The sequence below is a fragment of the Hippoglossus stenolepis genome, chromosome 8, assembly GCF_022539355.2.
Source record: "Hippoglossus stenolepis isolate QCI-W04-F060 chromosome 8, HSTE1.2, whole genome shotgun sequence".
Classification (NCBI taxonomy): Eukaryota; Metazoa; Chordata; class Actinopteri; order Pleuronectiformes; family Pleuronectidae; genus Hippoglossus; species Hippoglossus stenolepis.
The window spans coordinates 16,705,370-16,730,627 of record NC_061490.1 but is presented as its reverse complement, the minus strand read 5'-3'; the positions used below and the strand labels follow the sequence as shown (position 1 = coordinate 16,730,627).

At 40.3% G+C, this 25,258-nt stretch overlaps 1 protein-coding gene and 1 long non-coding RNA gene across 6 annotated transcripts; both read left to right on the top strand.

Annotated features, from left to right (window-relative positions):
• The first annotated feature begins 4,018 nt into the window (after positions 1 to 4,018).
• ca14 (carbonic anhydrase XIV) lies at positions 4,019 to 16,892 on the top strand. Of its 5 annotated transcripts, none has more exons than XM_035162817.2 (13): positions 4,023 to 4,160; positions 4,428 to 4,451; positions 7,751 to 7,930; positions 8,269 to 8,414; positions 9,414 to 9,509; positions 9,633 to 9,699; positions 10,376 to 10,533; positions 11,176 to 11,302; positions 12,129 to 12,152; positions 12,503 to 12,587; positions 12,738 to 12,771; positions 14,336 to 14,389; positions 16,029 to 16,892. In XM_035162817.2, the coding sequence occupies exons 1-12, from the start codon at positions 4,091 to 4,093 to the stop codon at positions 14,345 to 14,347; spliced, it is 1,023 nt and encodes a 340-aa protein (XP_035018708.1). In that variant the 5' UTR covers positions 4,023 to 4,090; the 3' UTR covers positions 14,348 to 14,389; positions 16,029 to 16,892. The 5 variants fall into 5 exon arrangements, with proteins under 5 accessions (XP_035018704.1, XP_035018708.1, XP_035018703.1 ...); XM_035162812.2 differs by having other exon boundaries at positions 12,738 to 12,779; XM_035162813.2 differs by lacking the exon at positions 4,428 to 4,451 and having other exon boundaries at positions 4,019 to 4,160; positions 12,738 to 12,779.
• A 3,920-nt stretch (positions 16,893 to 20,812) lies between these two features.
• On the top strand, positions 20,813 to 23,593 carry LOC124852285. The gene is made up of 3 exons (XR_007032898.1): positions 20,813 to 21,018; positions 21,101 to 22,609; positions 22,692 to 23,593. It is a non-coding gene; the product is annotated as an uncharacterized LOC124852285 (long non-coding RNA).
• The last annotated feature ends 1,665 nt before the right edge of the window (positions 23,594 to 25,258 follow it).

Here is a 25,258-nt window from a genome sequence, read left to right as displayed (position 1 = left end):
GTTTTTAACCCCAATGTCAGCTGTTATTCTCCTCCTAGTTGTAGGAGCAGTAACTGCAGTTAGATTTGGCTGCGACACTGTTTTTTGGACTCTAACACTTCACCCACCCCTCCATCGGCATAGTGGTGAGTAGATAATGAGTGAGTTTTCATTTTTGGGTGAACTATCCGTTTAAAGGATGTGAGCTGTGCCTCTGCAGCTGTGGGATAATATATGTTTATACCAGTTTACAATAAATGGCCATGACCGAGTTGTAAACACAAACATGACCATGTGATCAGACTGCACCTCCCTGCCTGCACCAGAGGTCTGCTCACATTTCAGAGGGATCTTCTCATGTTGGAGAGACGCTCCGCTCTGAGATTTGTGAATGAAGCCGACCGGCGCGCCCCCCCGAGAAGGCACAGCCAATAGCGTGGGGAGAATGCTCTAAACGGCGCCCCTCTCAGAACGCTGAAGGACCAATTGGGAGCCGGAGGTGGCGGCTGCTGTTGCATAATTTGGCTGAATGGCTTCACGTTTGCGCGGCGCCGGAACACAGTGTGAGAAGATGGAGCAGCAGAGTCACAGGAGAACAAACACACAGAAATGTGAGCTCACGATAGAACCATTCACCGCCACTGAAACTAATAATCATCTACAACATGACAGACCTGCTGTGAGAGGAGAGTGTAGTGTGTTCCTTAGTCATGGAGGATAAAGGTCACAATAATGTTACTGATAAACAATGTCCAGATAAACTGGTGAGCTCACATGTTGAAGATTGAAATAATCCTAAACCGTCAGATTACAGCTGGAAAATTATAATCTAGGGAATAGGAACACATACAAAATCAATGTAATATGATTAATACAATGAATAATGAATAATAATATTACTGGTGTCTGTCTGTCTGTCTGTCTATCTATCTATCTATCTATCTATCTATCTATCCCTCCCCCCCCCTCTCTCTTTATCTATCTATCTATCTATTATCTATCTATCTATCCCTCCCTCTCTCTCCATGCATCCATCTCTCTCTCTCTATCCATCCATTTATTCATCTCTCTCTCTCTCTCTCTATCCCTCCATCCATCTCTGTCTCCATCCAATACTCTCTCTCTCTATCTATCCACCCATTCATTAATTTAGTTGTCTCTCTCTCTATATCCATCCATCCCTCCCCCCTCCCTCCCCCCTCTCTCTATCTCTCCATCTATCTATCTATCTATCTATCTATCTATCAATCAATCAATCAATCAATCAATCTATCAATCTATCTATCTATCTATCTATCTATCTATCTATGGGGGGGCTGTGCAGTATATGATGCAGTATATGATGTAACCTTTGCAGTTTTATTGTCATGTTGTAAATTTATCCATGTCTCCACATTGTTATGTAAGTACATCAAAGAACTGTGATTGTCTTTGATTAAAGGCAACTCCACCCTGAAAACACAACATAGCTGGTGGTAATGCACGTTGATGTTGGGGGCCACCCGCCAATAGACCGAACAAAGAAGAAGATACAAGTTGTGTTTTTAAAAGTTAAATGTTTAATCTACTTAGCTCATGTGAGCAGCAGGGCTTTAAATATCATTTTTTTCCATTTTGATGGACTCACGTGACATTATACTATTTTATTTTTAGGTGCTGGTTGTGACTCATAATTTCTTATCAAATAACCATTATTCTGTTACTTACCGTCTATGGTGCTGTTCCTGGATCGCACATATAATCTGTTAGGGGGATTAAAGATATTATCCCCAATTATCCCCATAAGGAAGCAGACCATCATGTCACGTGGAGAGGGCTCCCCCTTGTGTTCATAACAGAACAAGTCCATAAAGTTTGTGAACACTGTGTCCTGATTGTGTAACCTTTTCTAAATAGAGACACAGGTTACTGTGATCTAAAATAGTAAGATATAATTAACTACTTTTCTCTCCGGTGAATGATGCAGGGTTGTGTAATCTTGACACACACAGTTAAATGTGAACACTCTGAGAAGGCTGCGCTGCATTTCACTGTGGCCCTTGGTTCATTGCTGGTTACAAAGAGAGTTAATGATGATAATAACAACGGGCCTTTCTCTATCATTTAAGTATTCAAGTGCTGTAGTAAGACATGACAGTGAGTGTGTTTACATACATACACTAAGATCCTGGTTTTGATCTTAAGGTACATGAGACACCTGGTTATTTATATCCCTGTATCCATCAATCATTCTGACATCATCCAGGTTTCTGATCGGCTGTGTGCTCTCATGTTTTTGATTCCTCAACATCACAGCCTCTGTGTTCAGGACCAAGAAATCTTTTTTTTTAGGAACCTGAATTTGGTGTTTGCATGCCAAAGTATCCTGGTTTCCACTGGAGGCCTCTAGGCAGCAGATCCAGTTTTCTAACACAATGACACTGGTAAACACAGTGTGAAAATGAGTCAGTCTGTGCAACACAAGGAAACTGAAACCACAGCTTTTATTAACTAGTTATTATCCAAATCTGTGCTTTTCTTTTTCATTATGACCTCTGTGAAAGAAAGATCTCAACTCCCCAAATGAAAAATTAACATCTGAATAAAATCACACTACTGCATATATAATACATAACACGATTATTGTGAATTTAATCCTGACCAAACTAACACACATCACACACACTACATCTACACACACATAGCACTGCAGCAATGAGTCCATTACTAAATTAACTGATGAGCAGAATTTTTTATCAGTAATATTTTGATAACCCATTTATTGTTTCATTATATTCTCTAGTTTCAGCTTCTTAAATTTGACCTAGTTTGATCAAAAAAATTATATTATAGGCAAAACAATTAATTCTATTAATACAGAAAATAAATGGAAGCTTTATTTATATAAAAAATAACTGTCAGCCCAACGTATGGTGTCATTCTAATACTGCACACTTTTTTGTAGTGCCACGTATAGAATTCATATATAAATGCTTTGCACATGAAATAAAGTACATTTACTCCTAAACCGTCAAATACAAAACACATAGTACAACTATTATCTTTCAAATGCTTTCTATGGGATCTGAAAATAAAGATAAAATATGTAATCGGAGAGACTAACCTACATATTACACATATTTCCTCGTCCTGTGCTTCACATCCTGTGGTCAGGCCTCATTGGAGATTTCTAAAGTGAATCAGGAAAAAAAATCTCATCTGCGGGCCTCTTTAAATATTCACGTTTATAGTCATATGTGTGGAAACAATAGACATCTAATGCAGTAAGATTATTTTGTCAAGGCATTCTCAATTTTAAAAAAAACCCAGAAAAAATTTAAATATACAAAACACTATATTAAAAAAAGATTGTCCCTCATACATACACAGAAAGCATTTATATGACAGATGGTTTTGGCTGCAACAGAATCACATTATGTCACTCACTGCTCACACATGAGAGACATGGAATATTGACAAGGGGCTGTAAGTAAATAGTGTATATACTGTACCAACCAGTGTGGAACATCCTCATGCTCTCTTCTTTTTCTCATGCCCAAAAATTAGATAAAGTTTATGGTTGCACCTCTAATGCAACACTTGTTTATCAAGTCAGTCAAATTCTCAAATTCTCACATTCCCATCCCTCGTCTGTCGTGATCTGAGCACTTCTGCATCACAAGGCCTTTTTCTCTCCTTCTCCTTTATTTCTCAGCCTGTTTTTGGCACCCTGTTGCTTCTGTGCTGTAAGCTCCTTTTCTCTGGATTGTGTTCCTCTCACCCTCTGTTGTATCACCTTTTTTTCTGTAGTAACTAACACTGAATTAACTCTCACTCGCTGGTCTGTCTGTCACCTTGTCTCTCCCCTTTTTCCTTCTCTCTCTCCCCCTGTTTGTCTCGTGCTCTGGTGCCAGCGTTGATTCAGCAACATCCACAATGTGGCTGTTACACAGAGCTGTGGCAGGTGGGATCACTGGTCCCAGTTAACCCCCCCTCCCCACCTCTCTCTCTCTCTCTCTCTCTCTCTCTCTCTCTCTCTCTCTCTCTCTCTCTCTCTCTCTCTCTCTCACTTGCTCCTCATCTCTCTCTGTCCTCCTTTTTTCATTTCTGTGTGTGGACAAGGAGGGCTAACATGGACTCTTTGGGTCTTTTTATCTTTCTAATGCTGGTGTGTTCCCAGTGGACAGCTGCCCCTGCTGCTGGTAAGGTTTTCATTAACATAATAATCAGCATCATGCTTGGTTTGGTAGCTTGTTTCAGTGTTTCAGTGTGAGAGCTAGCCGAGGAGTAGTAAAGTCCAGACATAATCAGATTTGACAAATACTGTATGGCTGAGTAAACAGCTTGTTCAGAAATGTACTCGAATATTTAAGGAGTTAGGTGAAATATAAAATACTTCAGAACCAGAGGAATAAAAAAACTGGCTAAAAGGAGTTTTAGGAGTTTTTTTCTCTTTTATTCTTTTTCAGAGGAAATTACCTGGACCTACACTGGTGAGTTCAACTTTAAGTTCATTTATAGAACAAATAAAAAGCAGCATAATATGTTGTAGATAGATAGAAACAAATTGTAGAAAGTCAAACATTCGATTATATATCAGATATAATGTATTTTCGGACCTGGGGCAAACTTTTGTAATAAATAGGTAATAAGTAGAGATATTTGAGAAATAGTCATGTGATCAATTTTTTTACTGTATGAGCAGCTGCTGAAGATGTCGTGTGACTTAATAATATTAATAACAATCCACAGTGTTTTCACCCTGACAAGTTAAAACCGTATCTCTAAAAACATAACTGTCTTAAAAGTGAGTGCAACATATATAGGATTTGTCCATTTCCCCCCTCATATCACCCACTCCTTCTCCTCCCCTTCCCTCTGTATTAGTTACAGTTCACCAAGCTGGCATGAGCACAGCAGTCAAACAGAGATGATGAAGGGTTGGAGGGACACATGGAGGGAGAAGGCAGAAGGAGGGCTTAGCGAGAGGCTGCAGGGGCCGAGGGAGGCAGGTGCACGCAGGGATGAAGCAGGCGGGAGAGGAGAGCTTGATGGGCAGAGAGAGGGAGATGGGACGGGATGAAGCAGGGGCATACCAAATCGTGCCCTGTATTGTTGCAGCGCACAAAAACCTATGTGTTTATTGTTCTGTGGAAGCACACTGGCTGCCTTTGCCGTGGACAATGACACTGTGTGAATGAATGGGGGCACACACACTCACACTCTGCGTGTATTCAGGAGCCCAACACCAATGTACAGTGCATACAGGACGCACAGCAAACCTCCGAGGCCGTGTCTGGAGCCCACTTGTATCTATACATCGTCTGTTTAAGCGTTATTATAATGGATACAGCTGCATGTGTTCTGTGTGGTGCTGTGTCACATTGGCAGCCTGCATGTTGTGTGATACGTTTCTTGAATGTAGATGTATTTATTTTGGTTATTGTCAAAAAAATTCAAAGTAAAAGCGACTTGAATCCATGCTCAGTCCATACAGTGCTTGAGTAAGTCAGGGTGTGTGTGTGAGGCATGTTGTGTGACACATCAATCCAGGATGTGGCCGTCACTGAGCTGCTAGCTGAGGTGGAAAGTCAGTTTGGTTGTGCACAACATTTTGTCACGCGACACAGCAGAATTGCAAGTAGTGGAGGGAGAGTCTGTATGACGTTCCATCATTGTCCTCCTTATGCTCTGAATGTGAGTGAATATGTGTGCGTCTTTGTTCCTGCCTGTATTCTGCACAGGGGTAGCATGCTAGGGGAGCTAGGGCAGGCGCACCGGGTCAGAATTTTCGGCCTCCGGTTACCGTGGAGACCTCCATGACGACCAATAGCAGGGCTGCGGGACACGACTTTTGAAGTCGTATCATGGTGTGGGGCTTTGCTTTGGAGAGTGGCGAGAAGAGGGGGCAGATTAGAAGTGCAAAATGGGGGTTGCAGGCACAGGGAGAGGAGAGGTGGTTTGTGTTTACATCACCAACAAAGAGACCCCTCCTCGTATTGTTTGTGTGTGTGAGTCATGAAGGGGGAGACTGGGCCTACTATACTACTATACTGTATTCAAGTAGATGACATTGGGTTTAGAAAACGGTTGCAGCTACGATCCATCGCTAACAAACATGGAGCCATATTCCCCATATTTGACGACATTTATTTCATTTTCCTCAACTTTTTGCATAAACGCATTTGTTCTTAACAACTTTAACATCTGCAAAACCTGCAACCATAAAATATATCATTTGAAACTTGTTCATACGGACGACTGACACGTTTCCTTTTGTGCCTGTTTTCTAAAGCATTCCTTTGCAATTCAAATTCACATTCTTTCACTCACATGTCACTCACTTTTTCATTCAAACTCGTTTTTTCTAACTGTCTTTTATTATGCAACTGAAGAGACCACTCTCTGTTTTTTACTCCGTGTATCCAGGCCTCAGTCACAGTGTCCTCTCTCGCTTAAAGTTCTTTATGTTTATCTATTGTACGAGGATGAATTAAGTACTAATATACAATATCTGAAAGAATGTATACGAGCGTGTTCAATTAATTAATGTGGAAAATTCTTCGTCAGCTATCAACTTATGTTTTGTACTAGCTACTACTATCATTACTTCTACATTTCTGACATTATAATTATTAATATTTGAATACCAGTTTGGTTTAATATTTTCAAATGCTGAATTTTGTGCATCAAACTCATTTTACATTTCTCCATGTGACGTTCTTTATTTGAGAACGATATAAAATCGCAATTTGAAGTCAAAGTTCAATCTGTGTTATGACTAAGAAAAAAATATTTAATTTCTTTTTTACTTTTAACCTGCTATTAAAAAGAGAATTTGTTTATTTATACACCCAATTTCAGTTGTAAATCCTAAACTCTGGGGTACAGTGTAAATCAATTTGTAATTTAAACTTGTGTTAATATGTTTAAAAAAAAGCAAATTCACTAACTTGAAGAAAGAGACATTTCATTCAAGAAAATCTTATAATAGGTTTATTCATAGAGAGGACGGCTCTTATTATCAGTTCTCAGGCAAATTCAGAGAAAAATTTATTATCACTCAATTTTTTGGTGCTTAACCTCTGTTGATTTTGGATGTGTTGTTATGGCTGAACAGCTTTTTTTTGGTTTAATACTCTGATAACAGCTCATAACTGTGTTCGTTTCTTTGTGAGTGGCACACTTAGATTTAAGTTTGATTTAAATTTTAGTCATTTAGTTGATCCAGGTTCATTCGGTGCAACAACAGAATTCAGCTGTCGGTGGATCAAACAAAGATCTATCCAGTGCTGTATGTTTAGTGATGCTCCTCCATGTGTGATCTTATGGAGTGTTAATATACAAAATGAAATATATTGCTTACTGGCAGTGCAATTACTATTTAGTGGAAAATCTATTAATATTGTGAAGTAACTTGCTTTTTTAAAAACACATGTTGAAGTTGCTGTTTCAGGAATAATTGTATCTTTTAAAAACATGTGAGTTGCTCAAGCATTAATAACATGTCAATTTTTTTTGTACTTGCTTTTTACGTAAAAAGAAAACGAAGAATTCATACTATATTCTTTTGTCAATGTTACGTTGGATAATTCTGCATTATGAGTGTTTATTATGTTCATCGTACAATTCACCTCCACGATAATGTGAACCTAAAGAGAACATGGAGGGATAATTGCCCGGCACAATTAGAGTCTGATCAATGGAGCTGCTTTTCTCTGCAGGACTTGGACGCAGCAAGCTGTGTAATTGGGTGACATCATTTTCTCTCTGTCTATTCTCCCCGTCAAAGGTTTGGTGGGTCAGTCCGAGTGGTCAGAGTATTTCCCGGACTGTGGTGGTACATCTCAATCCCCAGTGGATGTGGTTACCACCCAGACTAAATATGACCCCAGTTTGATTCCTCTGACCCCACTGGGCTACAGTCAGCACGGCAACAGGCCCTTCACTCTGTCCAACAATGGACACACAGGTAACTATAGCAGCTGGTCTCCAGCTCATAATGTGACCCTCTACCAGGTTTCCCCAGCAGCTTTATGGTCCATCTGATTATACTGCACCTTCCTCAAACACAAGACGGCAGCGCACTATTTACTGTTCATTAATAAGTTCAGGAGATCAGTTATAATTAAAATAATAATAATAATAATAATCCTTACAATTTCAATAGGGCCTCCCACCGTCGGTGCTCGGGCCCTAATAAATATCTATAACCATAACCACTCTTAAGAACAATGTACTCATGCCTTCCTCGTGTTTTTTAGAGCTTAGAAGAAGTCATCGGTTTTATTTCATTATTCTCTTCTCCAGCTGTGATTGAGCTGCCAGAGTGGATGGGACTGAGGGGGCTGCCCTGGCTCTTCACAGCCGTACAGCTGCACCTCCACTGGGGCAGCGGCGGCCCGAGCCACGGGGGCAGTGAACACACCATCAATGGACTGAGTGCAGAGGCAGAGGTACTTGTGAATGCAGCCACGTGCACAGAACAGACGTCAGGCAAACTGAAAGAAAACGTCAATCTGAGTCACAAGGAATGAAGAACAGTCAAGGTCAAGTGATTTGGCGATAATACTCTTTAACACAGCAAATGTGTTTGAGCTCAGAGGAAAGGTGTCCTCAACAAATGACCGAAAAGAGAAGCAAACCTAAGACATTACTGTGGGAACTGTGGAGAAATTCTTATAGACCTATCGCACTGGGGTTGTATGCCTCTGCCGACCAGTGCAGTTTCAGTCAACATATGTAATGAAATTCTCGATGGCTGTTCCTGATATATCACAAGAACTCAAGATCACCGTGACCTTTGACCTTTAACCACCAGAATCAAATCAGTGAGCGTTTGTACCAAATTTGAAGAAATTCTCTCAAGGCATTCTGGAGATAACGTGTTAAACACAATGCCTCCGGCCTCTGGCTGTCGCTGGCTGCAGATGACTCATAATCATTCGTCTGTTAAAGCTCTAATGAGTCAAGAATGATTCAGATTGTTAATTAAACAACTTTTTATGGAAGTGGACAAGATGGAGAGAGTGTATGAAGGAGGGAAGGTTCCCCGTCTTCAGTTTCTGTCCATTTGTCACTGGTCAGGTACGACAACACTGTGGTTTCCTCCGGGGTGAATGGATGGAGGGAAATAGGGGTGAGCCAATGTAACAACAAATTATGAAATGATAGATACAAACAAACAATACAATGAGTGGTCTTATTACATAACGAGACAATTAAGTGCTTTCTCGTTCACATCAGTCTTTCCTCATCGCTCTTTATTTTTCTTCAGTCGTCCTCTCAAAAGAAAAAAACGAGTTGGCAAGCAGCCTTTTCCTCTCTCACTCTTTCCCTCTGTTTTTCCTCTCTTTTTTTAAACCCTCATCTGTCGGGAGGTCGAGTCTCTCTCTCACTCCTTTGTCTCCTTTTCTTCAGAGTCGCTCAACTAACTGTGCTCGTCCTCTCTCCAGCTTCACGTGGTTCACTACAACTCGGAACTCTACCCCAACATGTCTGCCGCCATGACACAGAGGGATGGCCTGGCGGTTTTAGGAATTCTCATTGTGGTAATAAAAAAATACAAATGAGGAAAAAAAATGAAATGATAAATTAAGTCATTATTTTACTCTTCATTTGGAGTATTTTTGAGAAATTGAATAAACTTTCAAGGCTGAGTTTTGTTTTTTCAGACAGGTGAGGAGACAAATGATGCGTTCAACAACATCCTCAACTACCTGAGCCGCATCAGACACGCAGGTAACAACAGGAAATATGAAAATGCATAAAAATGCAACATATAATCTATGAAACTATATGTTTTTGTTTGGCTTAACATGTCTTGACAGTTAATTTATAATCAAGTGATTTAGTATGTTTTTCTTATTTTTTGATAGATTGAATCAGATGTAAATGGGTTCTCCAGTCACAATTTATTGAGCAGATATAGCGACGACAATGTGTCAGAAAACAAGACAACTAAATGGCTTTTAAAATAATTTGACATAAAATATTTTGCGTTTTGGATGAAGGCATAAAACAAAGCATGTTGCAATTGAAATTTAATATACTGATAACACAATTATAGAGAAATAAAAAGAACAGAGATATAGTTTGTTTTCCTCCTGGATGTGATGATATTTGGCTCCAATAGCACCCAGTAGGCCCCCCCACCTTATCTACTAGATCCAGATTTTTATTTGGATCCACACCAAATTGCACACACTCATAAATATCAGTTCCCCATATATGCCTGATTTTTTTCATCAAGATCCATGAATTATTCCCTGGGGAATCTATTAAAAGCCCTGTTAAGCAATGTGATACAAAATGTGATTGTTTCATGAAAAAAAACAGACAGACGGGGGAAAACATTCTTGGTGGAGGTAAAAATATCTCACATACTCTTCTTTCTCCTCCTTTCATCCACTGTCAGACCAGAAAGCTTCCATCCCAGCCTTTGACGTCCAGTCCCTGCTCCCGAAGGATCTGAAACGCTACTACCGCTACAATGGCTCCCTCACGACGCCGCCCTGCTATCAGAGCGTGATCTGGTCACTGTTTCACGAGAGGGTTCAGGTCTCTAAAGCACAGGTGAGGCTGAGACACCTGAAGTGTACAGATCCTAGTTGCATCAACTCAACAATCACCTTTTATTAAGGCCACTGATGACATGTTCAGTCATAGTGGATCTTGTTAATCTGCAGCCGTCTTTGTTTTTCTTGCACTGGTAAATTTTGATCGTCATCCCGTCCTGCTTTACCGCTCCAAGCATTTCTTTTAACATGCTCTCTGTTACAAACCGGACAAAACTTACTCACATAACTCAAACTGCTGCCAAAACACCAGGTCTTCCAAAACCCAGACTCTGAAGTCCATTCTATGGCCTTTACTCACATCGCAACCTCAATAACACATGCCATTATCCACCCACTCACCCGCCACTTGAACATGCTGCCATCAGGATGCGGGTTACAGGTCGATAAGGCTGCAAACGCCTGGTACCTGTAGCCATAGCAGCAGTAACACATCCCCAGAGCTAAACCTTGCTCTTTACTGCCAGTCAATGTTTGTCCTTGATTGTTATTGTTGCTATTATCGTTGTCTAATGATGAACATGGTTGATGTTAAACTGAATTTACCTTCATCAACTAACAACTAATACTTTTACTTAACCGTTTTAATGCGTCTGGACGATAACTGTTCTCTCCATCTCTTTTCCTCCGCTCACTCCAGCTGCTGAAGATGGAGACGATACTTTATTCCAGTAAAGCCAAAGATCCCGACAGGATGCTGCTGCAGGACAACTACCGCACGACGCAGCTGCTCAACCACAGGGTCATCTTCGCCTCCTTCTCTGCAGGTCAGACAACAGATGCACAGATATTCATGACATGAGAAAAAAAATGACACCCACTCTTCCGAGTTGACAGCTGCCATGAAAGATAAGCACTCTCTACATTTTCAACTATAAGCTGATTAGTGTACTTTATAATTAGTATATTCCTGGAGTTTATCCCTTCAAATTGCACAAATGTGGAGGTGCAAAAGGTCAACGCCAATCTGCTTTGAACTCCGGTGTCCCCCAAAGGCATTTCCACACTGGTAGATTGTGCAGGCGGCCTGCTGCTTACAATGCCAAGCACAACAATTAGACGGAGGGTGGCCATGCAGAGCAAAGCTAGCAATTAGCACAATCCACGCAGAGAGTGAAACGTGGAATGTGGAGAAAGCATGTGGGAAATAGTAAGGATTACCGGTGACTTTGTCTGAGAGAGCCTTGGGAAGGCAGCAATCGGAGAGAGAGAGAGGAATAGTGGAAAAGAGGGAAGGGGTGGAAAAGTGAAGGAGGGGGTGCAGTGTTTGTTTGCCAGCTGATTAGAGAAAAGGATTGTCGAAAACGAAACACTGACGGCATTGTTATAACGGGGGAGAGGAAAGAGAGACAAAGAGGTGAACGAGGGAGAGCGAGTGGCAGACAAAAACAAAGGGGAAAGAATTTGTGTGAAGTGGACATTGTGGTGAGCGACCGAAGTGGAAGGCCTGTGATGTCAGCATGGCCGTCACAGGCAGCGAGGCCGACCACACACAAACAAACTTCAATCAGCTGAACTCACAAATCACTGTGAGAAAAATAAACATCCACTGTGATTTTTAAAATGATTTGGTCTGTGTCTTCTCTGTTGTAGAATCAGGGAAGGAGCTGTCCCCCGGTAAGACGACATCACGTTCTCCGGCTAAAATCAAAATGTTTCACTGGTGTCAACAAGGGCTGTGGAAAAAAACTGTATCAATAATTATCGTAATATATTTTTTTTATCAACAGCCAAGTCCAAATTATATTGACACAATGCTTAGACGGAAAAAAGAAAATAGATTTTATCACCTTTAAAAAATGTGACATCATCTGAATAATTCTCAATATTGACCGATATTAAAGTATTTATCTCGATGTAATTCGGCCATGTTCTCCAGCCCTATTGATTATCATGTCACTTCTTTAATTGCTATGATTCATTGCTGTGTTTGAAGCCCTCTTGCTGCCTTGTGTTGTCCTGTGCAGGGGAAGTCACAGCCATCGTGATAGGGGTGATGTGCGGCTGTGTGGGTCTGGCTGTTATCATTCGCTTCATAGTGAAGACAATACGGTAAGAAACTCTGCGATCGGTGGCCCTGTTTTCATTCGACCTCTCCTCCACCAGTGGCTGCAGCAGACACTCTCCACCGGTCGGCTGTGGGAAATGTCACAGTGGAAGGTTCCCGTCTCTTCTCATCCTCTCTCTCCCGTCTCTCGGCAGATTTTTTACTCTCCTCCACCATGAAACAGTCGTGGTAAACAGGTGGCCTACTTGACCTCAGTACTGACAGAAACGCTCAGCATGCACTGACTTTGCTGCTCTTTTTGCGCTTGACAGATATTCTTATGCGCAGATCTTGGATCAATGCTATAATAAACTAATAATGCACATAGGCAAATTTGGAATAAAGTTATATATCTGCAAAGAAATACTATTGTATTTTACCGTAATGCTCTACAGGGACATTTGAGACATTTTGTTGAGTCCAACTGATACAAACCTGGCGGATATATTGGTACTGGTGTGTATGTCAGTCAATAAGTAACATGAAATTGCTACAGATATTGTGTGTGTGAGGTAATTAAGAAACAGTTTGGCCATAACATAGTTTGTCCACCAAAGAGCACTGACAAGTTTTCTTTTGTATTTCATATTTGTATACTGGGCGTCCAGTTCAATTTGTCACTCATCTTTCAACCTTTCATCAAAAATGTTTTTCGTGTTTTTACATATAGATAATATTTGTAGTAAAATAAATACTGTCCTCATAAGACAAGTTATAGTCACTTAAAAAAAACCTCAAATTAGTAAACAGTTAAATGCTGAACTTACCTCTGCTTCCAACCGCACTATACTGTCTAATAGTCCATTTAATAAATATTTGTATAGTTCTAATATTTATTTTCAATCTTAGTCTAAGCTATTGCAAGGCAATGACACATCAATTAACTTAAAGCTAAGTCTGATCAGACCGATACACACTTTTATTTTGTGATAACTCACTAAGGAAAGTTATTCAAACATCATCTCGGTACAACATTATATGGACAATCATTTGATGAATCATCGTGGGAAGCTTAAACAAAAACAAAACCCCAGTCAGAATAACATCTCAGCTATCGGCTCTGAAACTGTGTTTGTTGGGGTCATGAAAATGTCTCCGAATGTGAAATCCTGACGTAAGATTTCAACACAAAAGTTAAAAGATTAGCGCTAAAGATAATCTGATTTAATCTAATTCTTACCTTTGCTGCAATGTCATGGCTGTTTTCCAATATTCTGTAACTACTTTCTCTCACAACTACTCACCACATACCAATGAAAGTCTGTGGCGGGTTGGCCCCTGTGTCCAAACAGTAAGTTATTTAACTTTTTCCACTGCTTTGACCAAGGGTTCCCAAAGTCCCCATATTCAATTCAGTTCAATGTCTGAGTCTTTCCTCCTAAGAACATAAATCAGATTTACCTTATTGGATATGTTGTTGTATAGAGTTGATTTATGACGGGGAGAATCAAACTCTCCGATCACAACTTCAGTGATTACAGTCACATTATAACCTCGTTCATTTCTCCTGACGTCCCCTGAAACCTTGCCGAGGAGCCTTCCAGGGGCCCTTACCTCTCACTTTGGGAACCACCGGCTTTCATAATGTCAATCAGCCAAGTGCAATTACTATAATACCGTCATTTCCGATCCCTCTATCCAATGACAGTGGACGAGGGGGAGGGAATGGTTGCACATTGTCACTATGAAATTTGAATTCTGGGATTTTCTCTCTGTTTTGGTCACATGACTCTGTCTTTTGATTTTCTGACAGCTCTACCTCTAGCTGGGACGTCCTGCCCAGTAACCGGCCTGCTCCCACGCCAAGGTCACCTTTCAGAATTATGACCTCTGACCCTAAAACTTTAACTTTGACACAGTTAGATTCCTAAACACATCTCTTAGCTTTAACCATCCATTTACAGTGTCTCATCCTCTTAGGTTAGACCCTAACACCTCTGTTAGAGAATTAGTATCTAAAGAAATTCCACAGGCTCTGGAAAATCTCTTTAGATAAATTAACTGAATTATAACCTCACAGTGTTTCCTGTGTTTTTAACTTTTAACTATCAACAATTGTTATTAATCCTTTTGTCCTTTTATCCTCAGTTTTTAAACCTGGTGCTTTAGAGGCTTTTGTCCACAGTCTATTGTATTGATTGATCCAGTTAGACCCCCCCCCCACACACACACACACACACTGTCTACTGGATGCAGATTGGGTGTTGCCATAGTAACTTCCACAAGTCTTGTCAATTACACTTTTCGTGTCCCACTGTATTTATTTCCTTGACCCGTTTCTTGCTGAAGCAGCTGCGTCTCTAAAGTTGGAACTGTGATAAATGCAAAAAGTATTTCAAGTTGTCATGAATCAATAGTTAAACATGTGTTTCATCCTACAGATGTTATCTCAACACATATAGACAGAAAATAAGTTTTTCTTGTTTGTAAATATATGTCAAGAGAGAGAAGGAGTAGCCATGCTAGCAGCTCTGAGAGGCTTTTTTTCTGTGCTCAAAACTAACTTGAGGATGCTGATTTTAAGCAGGCATAAAGTTTTGGACATCTGCCATTTTAGCTCAATGTTCTAGCATCAAACATTGATTAATTTTGCATTTATCCACTAACCAGACGGCTTCACACGCTGGAAGAGAAAGTTAAGAGATCGCCACAATGATTGCAATTAATCTTGAGGTGGACATGAAGGTTTGTACCCGAAAAAAATTGTGAACTTCATGGTGGCGCTACAGGCTCATGAAAGTTGTAAGGGATTCATTCTCTGGGAACAATGAATGTCTGTACAAGATATTTCAGTCTGGACCAAATCCATGGATCAAATTAGCAAAAGGACGAAATAATGATCCATAGTCCCAGGCCACTAGCAAGGCTGAACTAAGAGACGAGACACGGAGGGAGGGAGGCGGTGACATTTTGAGTGCTTCTAGAATTCAGGAGGTACAGATACAAGACGGTATGGGTTGGTACAGTTAGAGCTTATGATACATCTCAATGCAAATCAGCGGCAAACATAAAATAAAAAACTCTAAAAACTATCCCCGGGGATCAATAAAATATTTCTGATTCTGATCCGATTCAACTTGTGTCCCTCTCAGGTTTATTCTAACCTGACTCACTATAATATTTTAACAAAATTAAAACAACACTAAGCAACGTCTTTTTTTTAACCTTAAAACAGCAGCTTCAAAATTAGTATGATATTACACTGACATGGACATTTGGCTGCAGAGGGCGCTGTTGCTCAGTAAAAGTTATCTTATCCTCTGAGTTCTAAAACCCTTTCTTGCTTTTAATTGTCTTATAGTGCACCAGTAGTTGTTATTATATAATGTACTCAGTTTCTCAGTCGATTAGTATAACAAAATACTCCAGCACTAATAAGTCTACTGTCTGGCTTTACATCTCATGGCATGACTCAGTAAAAATGGCCGTTTCATTTGAAATTTCAGGGCGAAGGAGCCAGAGAAAGCAAATGAGAAAAAACAAGACGTGGCTCTGAACTCGACCTCTGCGGCGAGAAAGAAAGAAGAGCCCTCGCCGTCTCTTCAGACTGAGCCCTAGCTGACCGCACACAGTCCACTTCAGGCCTCGATCAGACGCTCAAACACTCATCTCCCCTCTCGACGGTGAAGCCATCGCTGATCCCAGGGGACAGAAAGCAAACATGTTCTCATTAGCCACAGCTCAGCAGGAAAAAACATTTTACAAACAACGAGGGAAGGATGTAAAGTGAACACAGGACAAATCACCTGCTTAAATGATGTCAGTATTATTATTTCCACCCAAATTCAGAGATGTTGGGAGTTATGGTATCAGACATTTCTTCAGTTTGCACATGACGCACTTAGTGTAAATATGTCAGTTTGCTGGCTCGGAGTTAAAATGCCTGTGATGCATGACGTGATTCATGTAAATACTTTGTAAAATAAATATTTGGTTTGTGTTTTTTCACGTTTGTCATCTCATCTTGTTCATTCTGCCTTGAAACACAAGCTCACTGTACTGTATGAACTGAAATAGACTAGTTTTTTGTTTAATTAATAATTAATGTAACGTTGTCATGATTTTTTCCCCCGAGACTTGAAGATTAACAAAAATTGTCTCAAAGTGTCTTGATTTGTAAATGCTGGTTCTGTCCAAACATATTGACTCTGAATTTAAATCTGATTATTTTGTAAATGTATGATGAGTTATATTTGTGTATATGCGTTTATTCTGTCAGAAAAAGACTTTTGGAGCCATATATCATCTTCGTCTGATTTTTGTTTGTTTTGTTGTATATAACTCGCCACATTAAAACACTTGAATTTCAATCTCAGTTTTTATTTTTTTCATGTGCTTGAGTGAATTATTCATCTTGCCCCTCACAATGCAACTTTCCCCAAATTGGCAATTTTTCCAATTCAACTGCAGAGGGTGTTAATGTGATTATCATAATGATAATAATCAGATGTTGTTTTCAGCTTGTTCAACTGCCCACAAATGACTAAAAATATCAATTAAATACAACTTTAAAAGAGAGGTTGGTAACGTAATGTGTACAGTGTGTGCCATGCCCCCTAGTGGCCAATTAGACCATGTATTGCAGCTTTAATGGAGCTGATACATCATAATTGTTGTTAGTTATACTTATGTTGTGCAAAGGACCTTTAAAACAATGGTAACATGTTGCACCATATATTTCATCACTGCATCACTTGATATTTACATGTTGAACATAAAACATAAGCATCAGTTTCATTACCTTCATCCAAATTCTACTATGGTGAACTTTTCTCAGCCCGGTTTGGTCCTGAGGCAGCAGAGCTCTGAATTAAAGTGGCTCATAAAAAGTTCTAGCTTCATAATGAGATCTGCACATCAGCATGTCACATCTGTACACTGAGCCATCTGGTAAGTGGTGTGTGAGCTAAACAGGGATATCTGAAACGAGACAATGGGGAAGTTGAACCTATATTTTACTTCTGAAAGCACTTTTTTTTTCCTTTTCCTCCTACACACAGATGCCTACTCACTATTTTGGTCTGCTGATCTCGGTGGTTATATCTGCCATTAAAATTACGTTTTGTTTGATTTTATATGATTTCTGTCTTTTTGGTTTGCAAAAACATTTCCCCCCTGCCTCTTTTGGTGTGCAGTTGTATTCATTAGATATGAAAATGGGTATAAATCCTTCAAACCAAAAATCTTCTTAGATTGATTGATTTTTATTTATGAATTAGCACAAAAAAAAACATAGAATAAAATGTAAAGTGAAATAAAAGACTTATTTCCAACACAGTCATTAGATGTCAAGACAAAAATTGACATTATGAAACAAATACTTATCTAAAAACAAAATAATAGGCAGTGACAGCATCGAATCAAAAGACCAATATACCACTGGTTCTTCATTTACTCAGGATCTCGGTCATTTCCAATCAAATCTAAGTTTTTCCACATTTTCCAGTTCATTGATTTACGCTCCTTATTTATTGTTTACAATTTTGGTGCCATTTACTTTTAAATGATCTACATGTGGTTGGGACAGAAGAGAATAGTAAAGATTGATTTTCTACATCCTGATGACCCACACAGGAATGTAGACATTAAAACATTAGATAGAATATAAGATGCCATCTGAGAAAGACGTACAATCATCTTTGTTTAAGGCAGCACACAGACACTGCTAATCTAAATATAGCTGACTGAACTACACTGAGTATTTATAGCTGTAACTGGATCACCTCTCACTGTGATGGCTGCTCTAAAGCACAGCCGTGTGGACAGACTTATATAATGCAAAACACATGCAGTTTAGGCCACTCCCGCTGCTGACACAACACAAGGAAGTGGTATGTGGAACCGCAACTGACGGACAGAAGAAAACTCTCAAACAAATCACACAACTGGAGGTTTCATGTCACTCGTATCTCACATGAGCCTCCAGGCCTGTTGAAATAAGGTACGGAAGCGGTCAGGCAGCTGTCTGCTACAGTCCTGCTACAGACAGACAGAGAGACAGAGACAGAAGAACTTTGTCCAACTCAGCTCTTTGACACACTCGTACATAACTCAGAATCAGACTAAGTAAGTTGACTGAGTGGTAGAGGGTAAAGTAAAGTTTCTTTGTTCATGCTGTTGTGACCTTACAGTCTGTGTTCCTCCCTAGGTCTGCTGGGTAATGGCTGCTCTCAGGGGTTTTCTCCCTCTCGCCATCTGCCTCCTGCTGGGGCATCAGACGTTTGCCAAAAATGACGCTCCCTGCCAGAAGTCCAAGTGGAACAACGGCTTCAACACCTTCGTCAGGCGCCACATTCGCGCCGGGTTGCCCACCACTCTCGATCAGAACGAATGGGAGAATTACATCAAGAACAACGGCGGCTGTGGCAGACCCACGCAGTCTTTCCTTCATACTGCAGAGCTGGACAGGGTGAAGGCCGTGTGCACGAAGGCAGGCGGGAAGACGCACAAGGAGAACCTGTGCATCAGCAACCAGCCTTTCACTTTTGTTACAGTGAGGAGCCAGCAAGGCACCTGCGGCATCAGGAGCATCCTTGAGGAAAGTAAACATCTGATTCTGGCCTGTGAAGAGCTGGAGAATCAGTGTCTGCCTGTGCATTTTGAGGGAAACCCTGGAAATGTAAAGCCCCAATACAACTCCAAAAGCTGCCAGGACCCTCAGAGTAGAGGCCACACACCCAGCTTTAAAATGTCATGGCTCCTCTTGTTCCTCTTATCATTTGTGGCTTTTTACTTATTTTAATATGAGAAACATGAGAGGACAACAAAGATTCTATTAAGGGACATTTGAGCAAAACTATTACAAGTACTGAAATTAAATTTGAAGAAGTTGAGGTTTTAAAACAGTATGAAAAACACAGTCTTTTTTAGTTGTATTTTTTATAGCTTGTATTATATTTCATACAATAACATGCTTGTGTATCTGTAAGTTGTGCATCATCTATCTTTCAGTGATATGTTTTAGAGCAGAGGTCTTCAACAGGGGGTCCGAAATTTTTGGTTGATTAGAATTTTTTTAAATATTTAAATGTCTTTAAATACACATTAACATGAATCCAACATATTGTAGCGAACGGATAAATGGAGGCAGAAAACGTTATCTTTCAGTCAGCAGTGCACACACTGCAGCTCCTATACCTTGCACATGTTTAAAATAAAAACATGAATATATGAACCTGTGTATTATTTGAATAGCTTAGTATTGAATGCACAATAACAGGGTAGCTATGTTTATACATGGCACTAGGCCCAGTTTAATATAAAACACAATTTTATACAATATATATAGTAGGGGGTCCCTGCTCCATCTCTCCATCAGTTTGGGGGTCCTTGGCCTGTAAAACGTTGAAGACCCCTGTTTTAGAGGATTGATGCTCCAGTGGCGTTTCATTTAGTTTTAGGATTGCGATTTGCGATCATGACCGACTGCATGCGTTGTGTGTATTAAAAAGGGAATCAATTACATTTCCACACCAAAGGGATTGTATTTTATTATATATGTTTGTGGGATATAGAATAAAGTGAGTTCAGAAGAATTTGAATTTGTCTACAATCATTTCCACCGTGGTTTATTTTAAGTGTGAAACAGATCATCGTAGTAACTTCACTCCATAACAGGCAAACAATAAGACACTCTATGAAAACATCAAGAAAAAACTCTCAATATTAAAACTATAATCTATAATCTTTAGTGGTGTCATCCAAGTGTCCGCAAGCCCCGACATTCATATTCTCCTCGGAGGCCTGTTCATGTTCGCACAGGCACAACGGAAAACCACACACACTCTCGGCCAAGGGCACCCGCGGGGTGCGCGTTGGTGTGGCTACGTCCGCTAGCATCGCCACTTCCAGTAGTGGACTTTTAGGCTAAAAACATGGTGTAAATGACACCGTTTCGAGTCGAATATGAATGTCGGGGCTTGCGGACACTTGGATGACACCACACAAGCAGTATGGAGGCATAATGTTTTTTTTCTGTTTTATTACGTCTGAAGTAGAGGTCGCCTTGGCTGAAACATTGTTTACCCCTGAGACTCCTTTAGTGTTTTGTGGACCCAAACACTTCAACCACCCCTCCATTGGCTTAGTGGTGAGTAGATGAGTACATTTTCTGTGACCTATCCCTTTAAAATTTTAATTGTTCTAAAAAATTTGAAATGGTAGAGAATAGAGTGTAGTTTAGGCCACTCCCGCTACTGACACAACACAAGGAAGTGAAATGTGGAACTGCATCTGACGGACAGAACAAAGCTCTCACACAAGTGGAGCTTTCATGTCACTCGTAGCTCACATGAGCCTCCACGCCTGTTGAAATAAGGTAGGGAAGCTGTCAGGCAGCTGATTGCTACAGTCCTGCTACAGACAGACAGACAGACAGAAGAACTTTGTCAAACTCAGCTCTTTGACACACTCGTACATAACTCAGAATTAGAAAAAGTAAGTTGACTGAGTGGTAGAAGGTAAAGTAAAGTTTCTTTGTTCATGCTGTTGTGACCTTAAAGGCTGTGTTCCTCCCTAGGTCTGCTGGGTAATGGCTGCTCTCAGGGTTTTTCTCCCTCTCGCCATCTGCCTCCTGCTGGGGCATCAGACGTTCGCCAAGGCGTTCGCCCCACATTGGCGCTCCCTGCCAGAAGTCCAAGTGGAACAACGCCTTCAACACCTTCGTCAAGCGCCACATTCGCGCCGGGTTGCCCACCACTCTCGACCAGAACAAATGGAAAGAGTACATTACGAATAACAACGACTGTGACAGACCCACGCAGTCTTTCCTTCGTCATGAAGAGCTGGACGCAGGGTGATGGCCGTGTGCATGAAGGCAGGCGGGAAGACGTACAAGGGGAACCTGTGCATCAGCAACCAGCGTTTCACTTTTGTTACAGTGAGGATCGAGAAAGGCACCTGCAAAATCTTCGAGATATGTTGGGAAAACAAACATCTGATTCTGGCCTGTGATAAGCTGGCGGATGGGTGTCTGCCTGTGCATTTTGAGGGAAACCCTAATAATAAAAGCCCCGACAACAACGCCAAAAGCTGCCAGGCCCCCTCAGAGTAGAGGCCACGCACGCAGCCTTAAAATGTCAGGGCTCCAATAGTTCCTCTTTTAATTTGAGGAACATGAGACGACAACAGAGTTTCTATTTGGGGCATTTGAGCAAAACTATTACAATTACTGAAATTTAAATTGAAGAATTTAAGGTTTTAAACCCCCAATATGTAAACCATTTTTTTTACAGGACTTTTTTATAAATGTATTTGTTACTTGTATTATATTTAATACTATTACATGCTTGTGCCTGTGTATCTGTAAGTTGTGCATGATCTATCTTTTAGTGATATGTTTTCGAGGATTGATGCTCCAGTGGCATTCCATTTAGTTTTATGATTGCGATTTGCGATCATTACCGACTGCATGCGTTGTGTGTATTAAAAAGGGAATCAATCACATTTCCACACCAAAGGGATTGTATTTTATTATATATGTGTGCGGTATATTTAATAAAGTGAAATCAGAAGAATTTGTCTAAAGTCATTTCCACCGTGGTGTGTTTGGTCGCTTTTGCTGAAACAAGGTTTACCACTGAGACTTCTAAAGTGTTTTGTGGACTCAAACACTTCACCCCCCCCCCCCATCCATCGGCTTAGTGGTGAGTAGATAGCGTAAACGTACATTTTTCAGTGAACTATCCCTTTAAACTTTTAATTGTTCTTAAAAAACTTTAATGGTAGAGAATAGATATAATTTAGGCCACTCCCGCTGCTGACACAACACAAGGAAGTGAAATGTGGAACCGCAACTGAAGTACAGAAGAAAGCTATCACACAACTGGAGGTTTCAGGTCACTCCTATCTCACATGAGCCTCCACGCCTGTTAACATAAGGTAGGGAAGCTGTCAGGCAGCTGATTGCTACAGTCCTGCTACAGACAGACAGACAGACAGACAGACAGACAGACAGACAGACAGAACAGAAGAACTTTGTCAAACTCAGCTCTTTGACACACTCGTACATGAACCAGAATCAGAAAAAGTAAGTCGACTTAGTGGTAGAGGGTAAAGTAAAGTTTCTTTGTTCATGCTGTTGTGACGTTAAAGTCTGTGTTCCTCCCTAGGTCTGCTGGGTAATGGCTGCTCTCAGGGTTTTTCTCCCTCTCGCCATCTGACTCCTGCTGGGGCATCAGACGTTCGCCCACAATGACGCTCCCTGCCAGAAGTCTGAGCAGAACAACGCCTTCGACACCTTCGTCAAGCGCCACATTCGCGACAAGTTGCCCAACATTGAAGACCATAACAAATGGGAGAATTACATCAAGGATAACGGCGGCTGTGACAGACCCACGCAGTCTTTCCTTCAGCCTGAAGAGCTGCAAGGGGTGAAGGACGTGTGCACGGATAAAGGCAGGAAGATGTACAATAAGAACCTGTGCATCAGCGACAAGCTTTTCAATTTTGTTACAGTGACAAGCGAGAAAGTTACCTGCAAAATCAACGACGTAATTCTGGAAAAAAAACATCTGATTCTGGGCTGTGATAATGTGAATAATCATTGTGTGCCTGTGCATTTTGAGAAAAACTGTAATGATGAAAAGCCCAAAAACAACGAAAAAAGCTGCCAGGCCCTTTAGAGTAGAGGCCACGCATGCAGCTTTAAAATGTCAGGGCTCCAATAGTTCCTCTTTTTAATTTGAGGAACATGAGACGACAACAGAGTTTCTATTTGGGGCAATTGGGCAAAACTATTACAAGTACTGAAATTAAATTTTAAGAATTTAAGGTTTTAAACCACCAATATGTAAACCATTTTTTTTAAAGGATCATCTATCTTTTAGTGATATGTTTTCGAGGATTAATGCGCCAGTGGCGTTTCATTTAGTTTTAGGATTGCGATTTGTGATCATGACCGACTGCATGCGTTGTGTGTATTAAAAAGGGAATCAATCACATTTCCACACCAAAGGGATTGTATTTTATTATATATGTTTGCGGTATATTTAATAAAGTGAGTTCAGAAGAATTTGAATTTGTCTACAATCATTTCCACCGTGGTTTATTTTAAGTGTGAAACAGATCATAGTAGTAACTTCACTCCATAACAGGAACACAATATGACACTCTATGAAAACATCAAGACAAAACTCTCAATCTTAAAACTATAATCTATAATCTTTACCAATCAAAGTTTTAGAACACCTCAATTTTACCAATCATCGAGCGTCAAGTCTCAGTTTACTTTCTTAAGAGGTCAAAATTATCATGTAGTGTTTGTCAAATTAAAACAATATTATTTAAGCATTAAAAACCAAAACTGAGAATGTACAGTCTGATGATGGTTATTTACCATCCAGAGCATGTGTCACTCTGAACCTGACCAGAGCTCAGAGGTCCAACTGGGCTCGGCTGAGATGTGGTATCTTGCCTCTGGTGGTAGAAACCCGACGCTTCCACTCAATTCCAGAGGAAAAAATAAAGAGTTAACTGTGTGATCTGGGAGAGGTCAAAAAAGAAATACGCTTTGTTTGTTTTATTTTTCATTATATTATAACCTTAGACACAGGCTTCTCTGTTAAATATCTGCAGAAGGTCTTGATTCGTTTTCTCTGATGAATGTAGATCCATGTTTAATGTCTAAGGAGAATGATTGTGCTCTAATGTGTTGGTTGTGCCAGTCTGACATGTGTGAAGGTGTATCAGTCGTTTTGCTGCTTCTGCACTTGTTTTTGTCATGTGTGCTGTGTCTTGTCAGTCTGTGCAGGCTGGACACATTTTGGTGTGTGACATTTTGAGCGATAAATTATTTACTCGCTATAAAGGAAATAAATGCTAAAGATTTAAAAAAGGAAACAGAATCTTCCTATTGAACTACATCTTATCTAAAGTTTTAATTAATTCAGCAGCTGAAGACACCAGACGTCTTTCTATGATGGAAATGAAACCTGGTTTGGAAAGTTCCTCCCACCACAGCTGTAGAAGTTCCCACAAACGTTTTGCACTTGCTTCTTTGCTTTCACCTTTTGTCCAGTTCACCCTGTGGTAGGTTCATTGGTTACTGTGATGGAAATTTGACCTGGTGAGACTTCTGAAATAAAGAGATTAGATAATTATAGTCTTTTAAGTATACTTTATTCCTTGCAAGGAAGGTCAGACAATCATACAGCATGCATAGAGCATTCTGCAGAGGGAATGACAAAGAAACAGTTGCAGGCGTGTGCTTTTTATGCAGATGCAGTGAAGAGATGTGTGTGTGTGTGTGTGTGTGTGTGTGTGAATAGTTGAAATGTGTGTGTGTGTGTGAACTGTGTGTGAACTGTGTGTGAACTGAGTGAACAGTAAAATCCCAGGAGATAAGACCCAGACACAGGTAGAAGGACTCTTCGAGCTCTTGGGGAGACGAGCACAGTCTCAGATTTGTGGCCCTGATGTCATCTTGGCAGTTACACAAGCAGAAATAGTATGCATAAAGCAGAGATAACATAAAGTGTGGTATAATGGTAAAATGTTCCATGATATTACCTTTGTACCTTTTAAGATTATCTAAGATAAGAAGTCCTTTATTGGTCCCGCAATGCGGAAATTTGCAATGTTACAGCAACAGAAAACACATGAGTAGCATGCAGTACTTGGGTGAAAGGATATTAAGAAATAGAAATATACAACAATATCTACAGTCTATAATATCTAT

Excerpts from the sequence above, each read along its gene's own strand:
- ca14 (XM_035162812.2), top strand. The coding sequence starts at position 4,091 with ATGGACTCTTTGGGTCTTTTTATCTTTCTAATGCTGGTGTGTTCCCAG. Across the intron at positions 4,452-7,750 it reads AATTACCTGGACCTACACTG|GTTTGGTGGGTCAGTCCGAG; the intron begins GTGAGTTCAACT and ends TCCCCGTCAAAG. Across the intron at positions 10,534-11,175 it reads TTCAGGTCTCTAAAGCACAG|CTGCTGAAGATGGAGACGAT; the intron begins GTGAGGCTGAGA and ends CGCTCACTCCAG.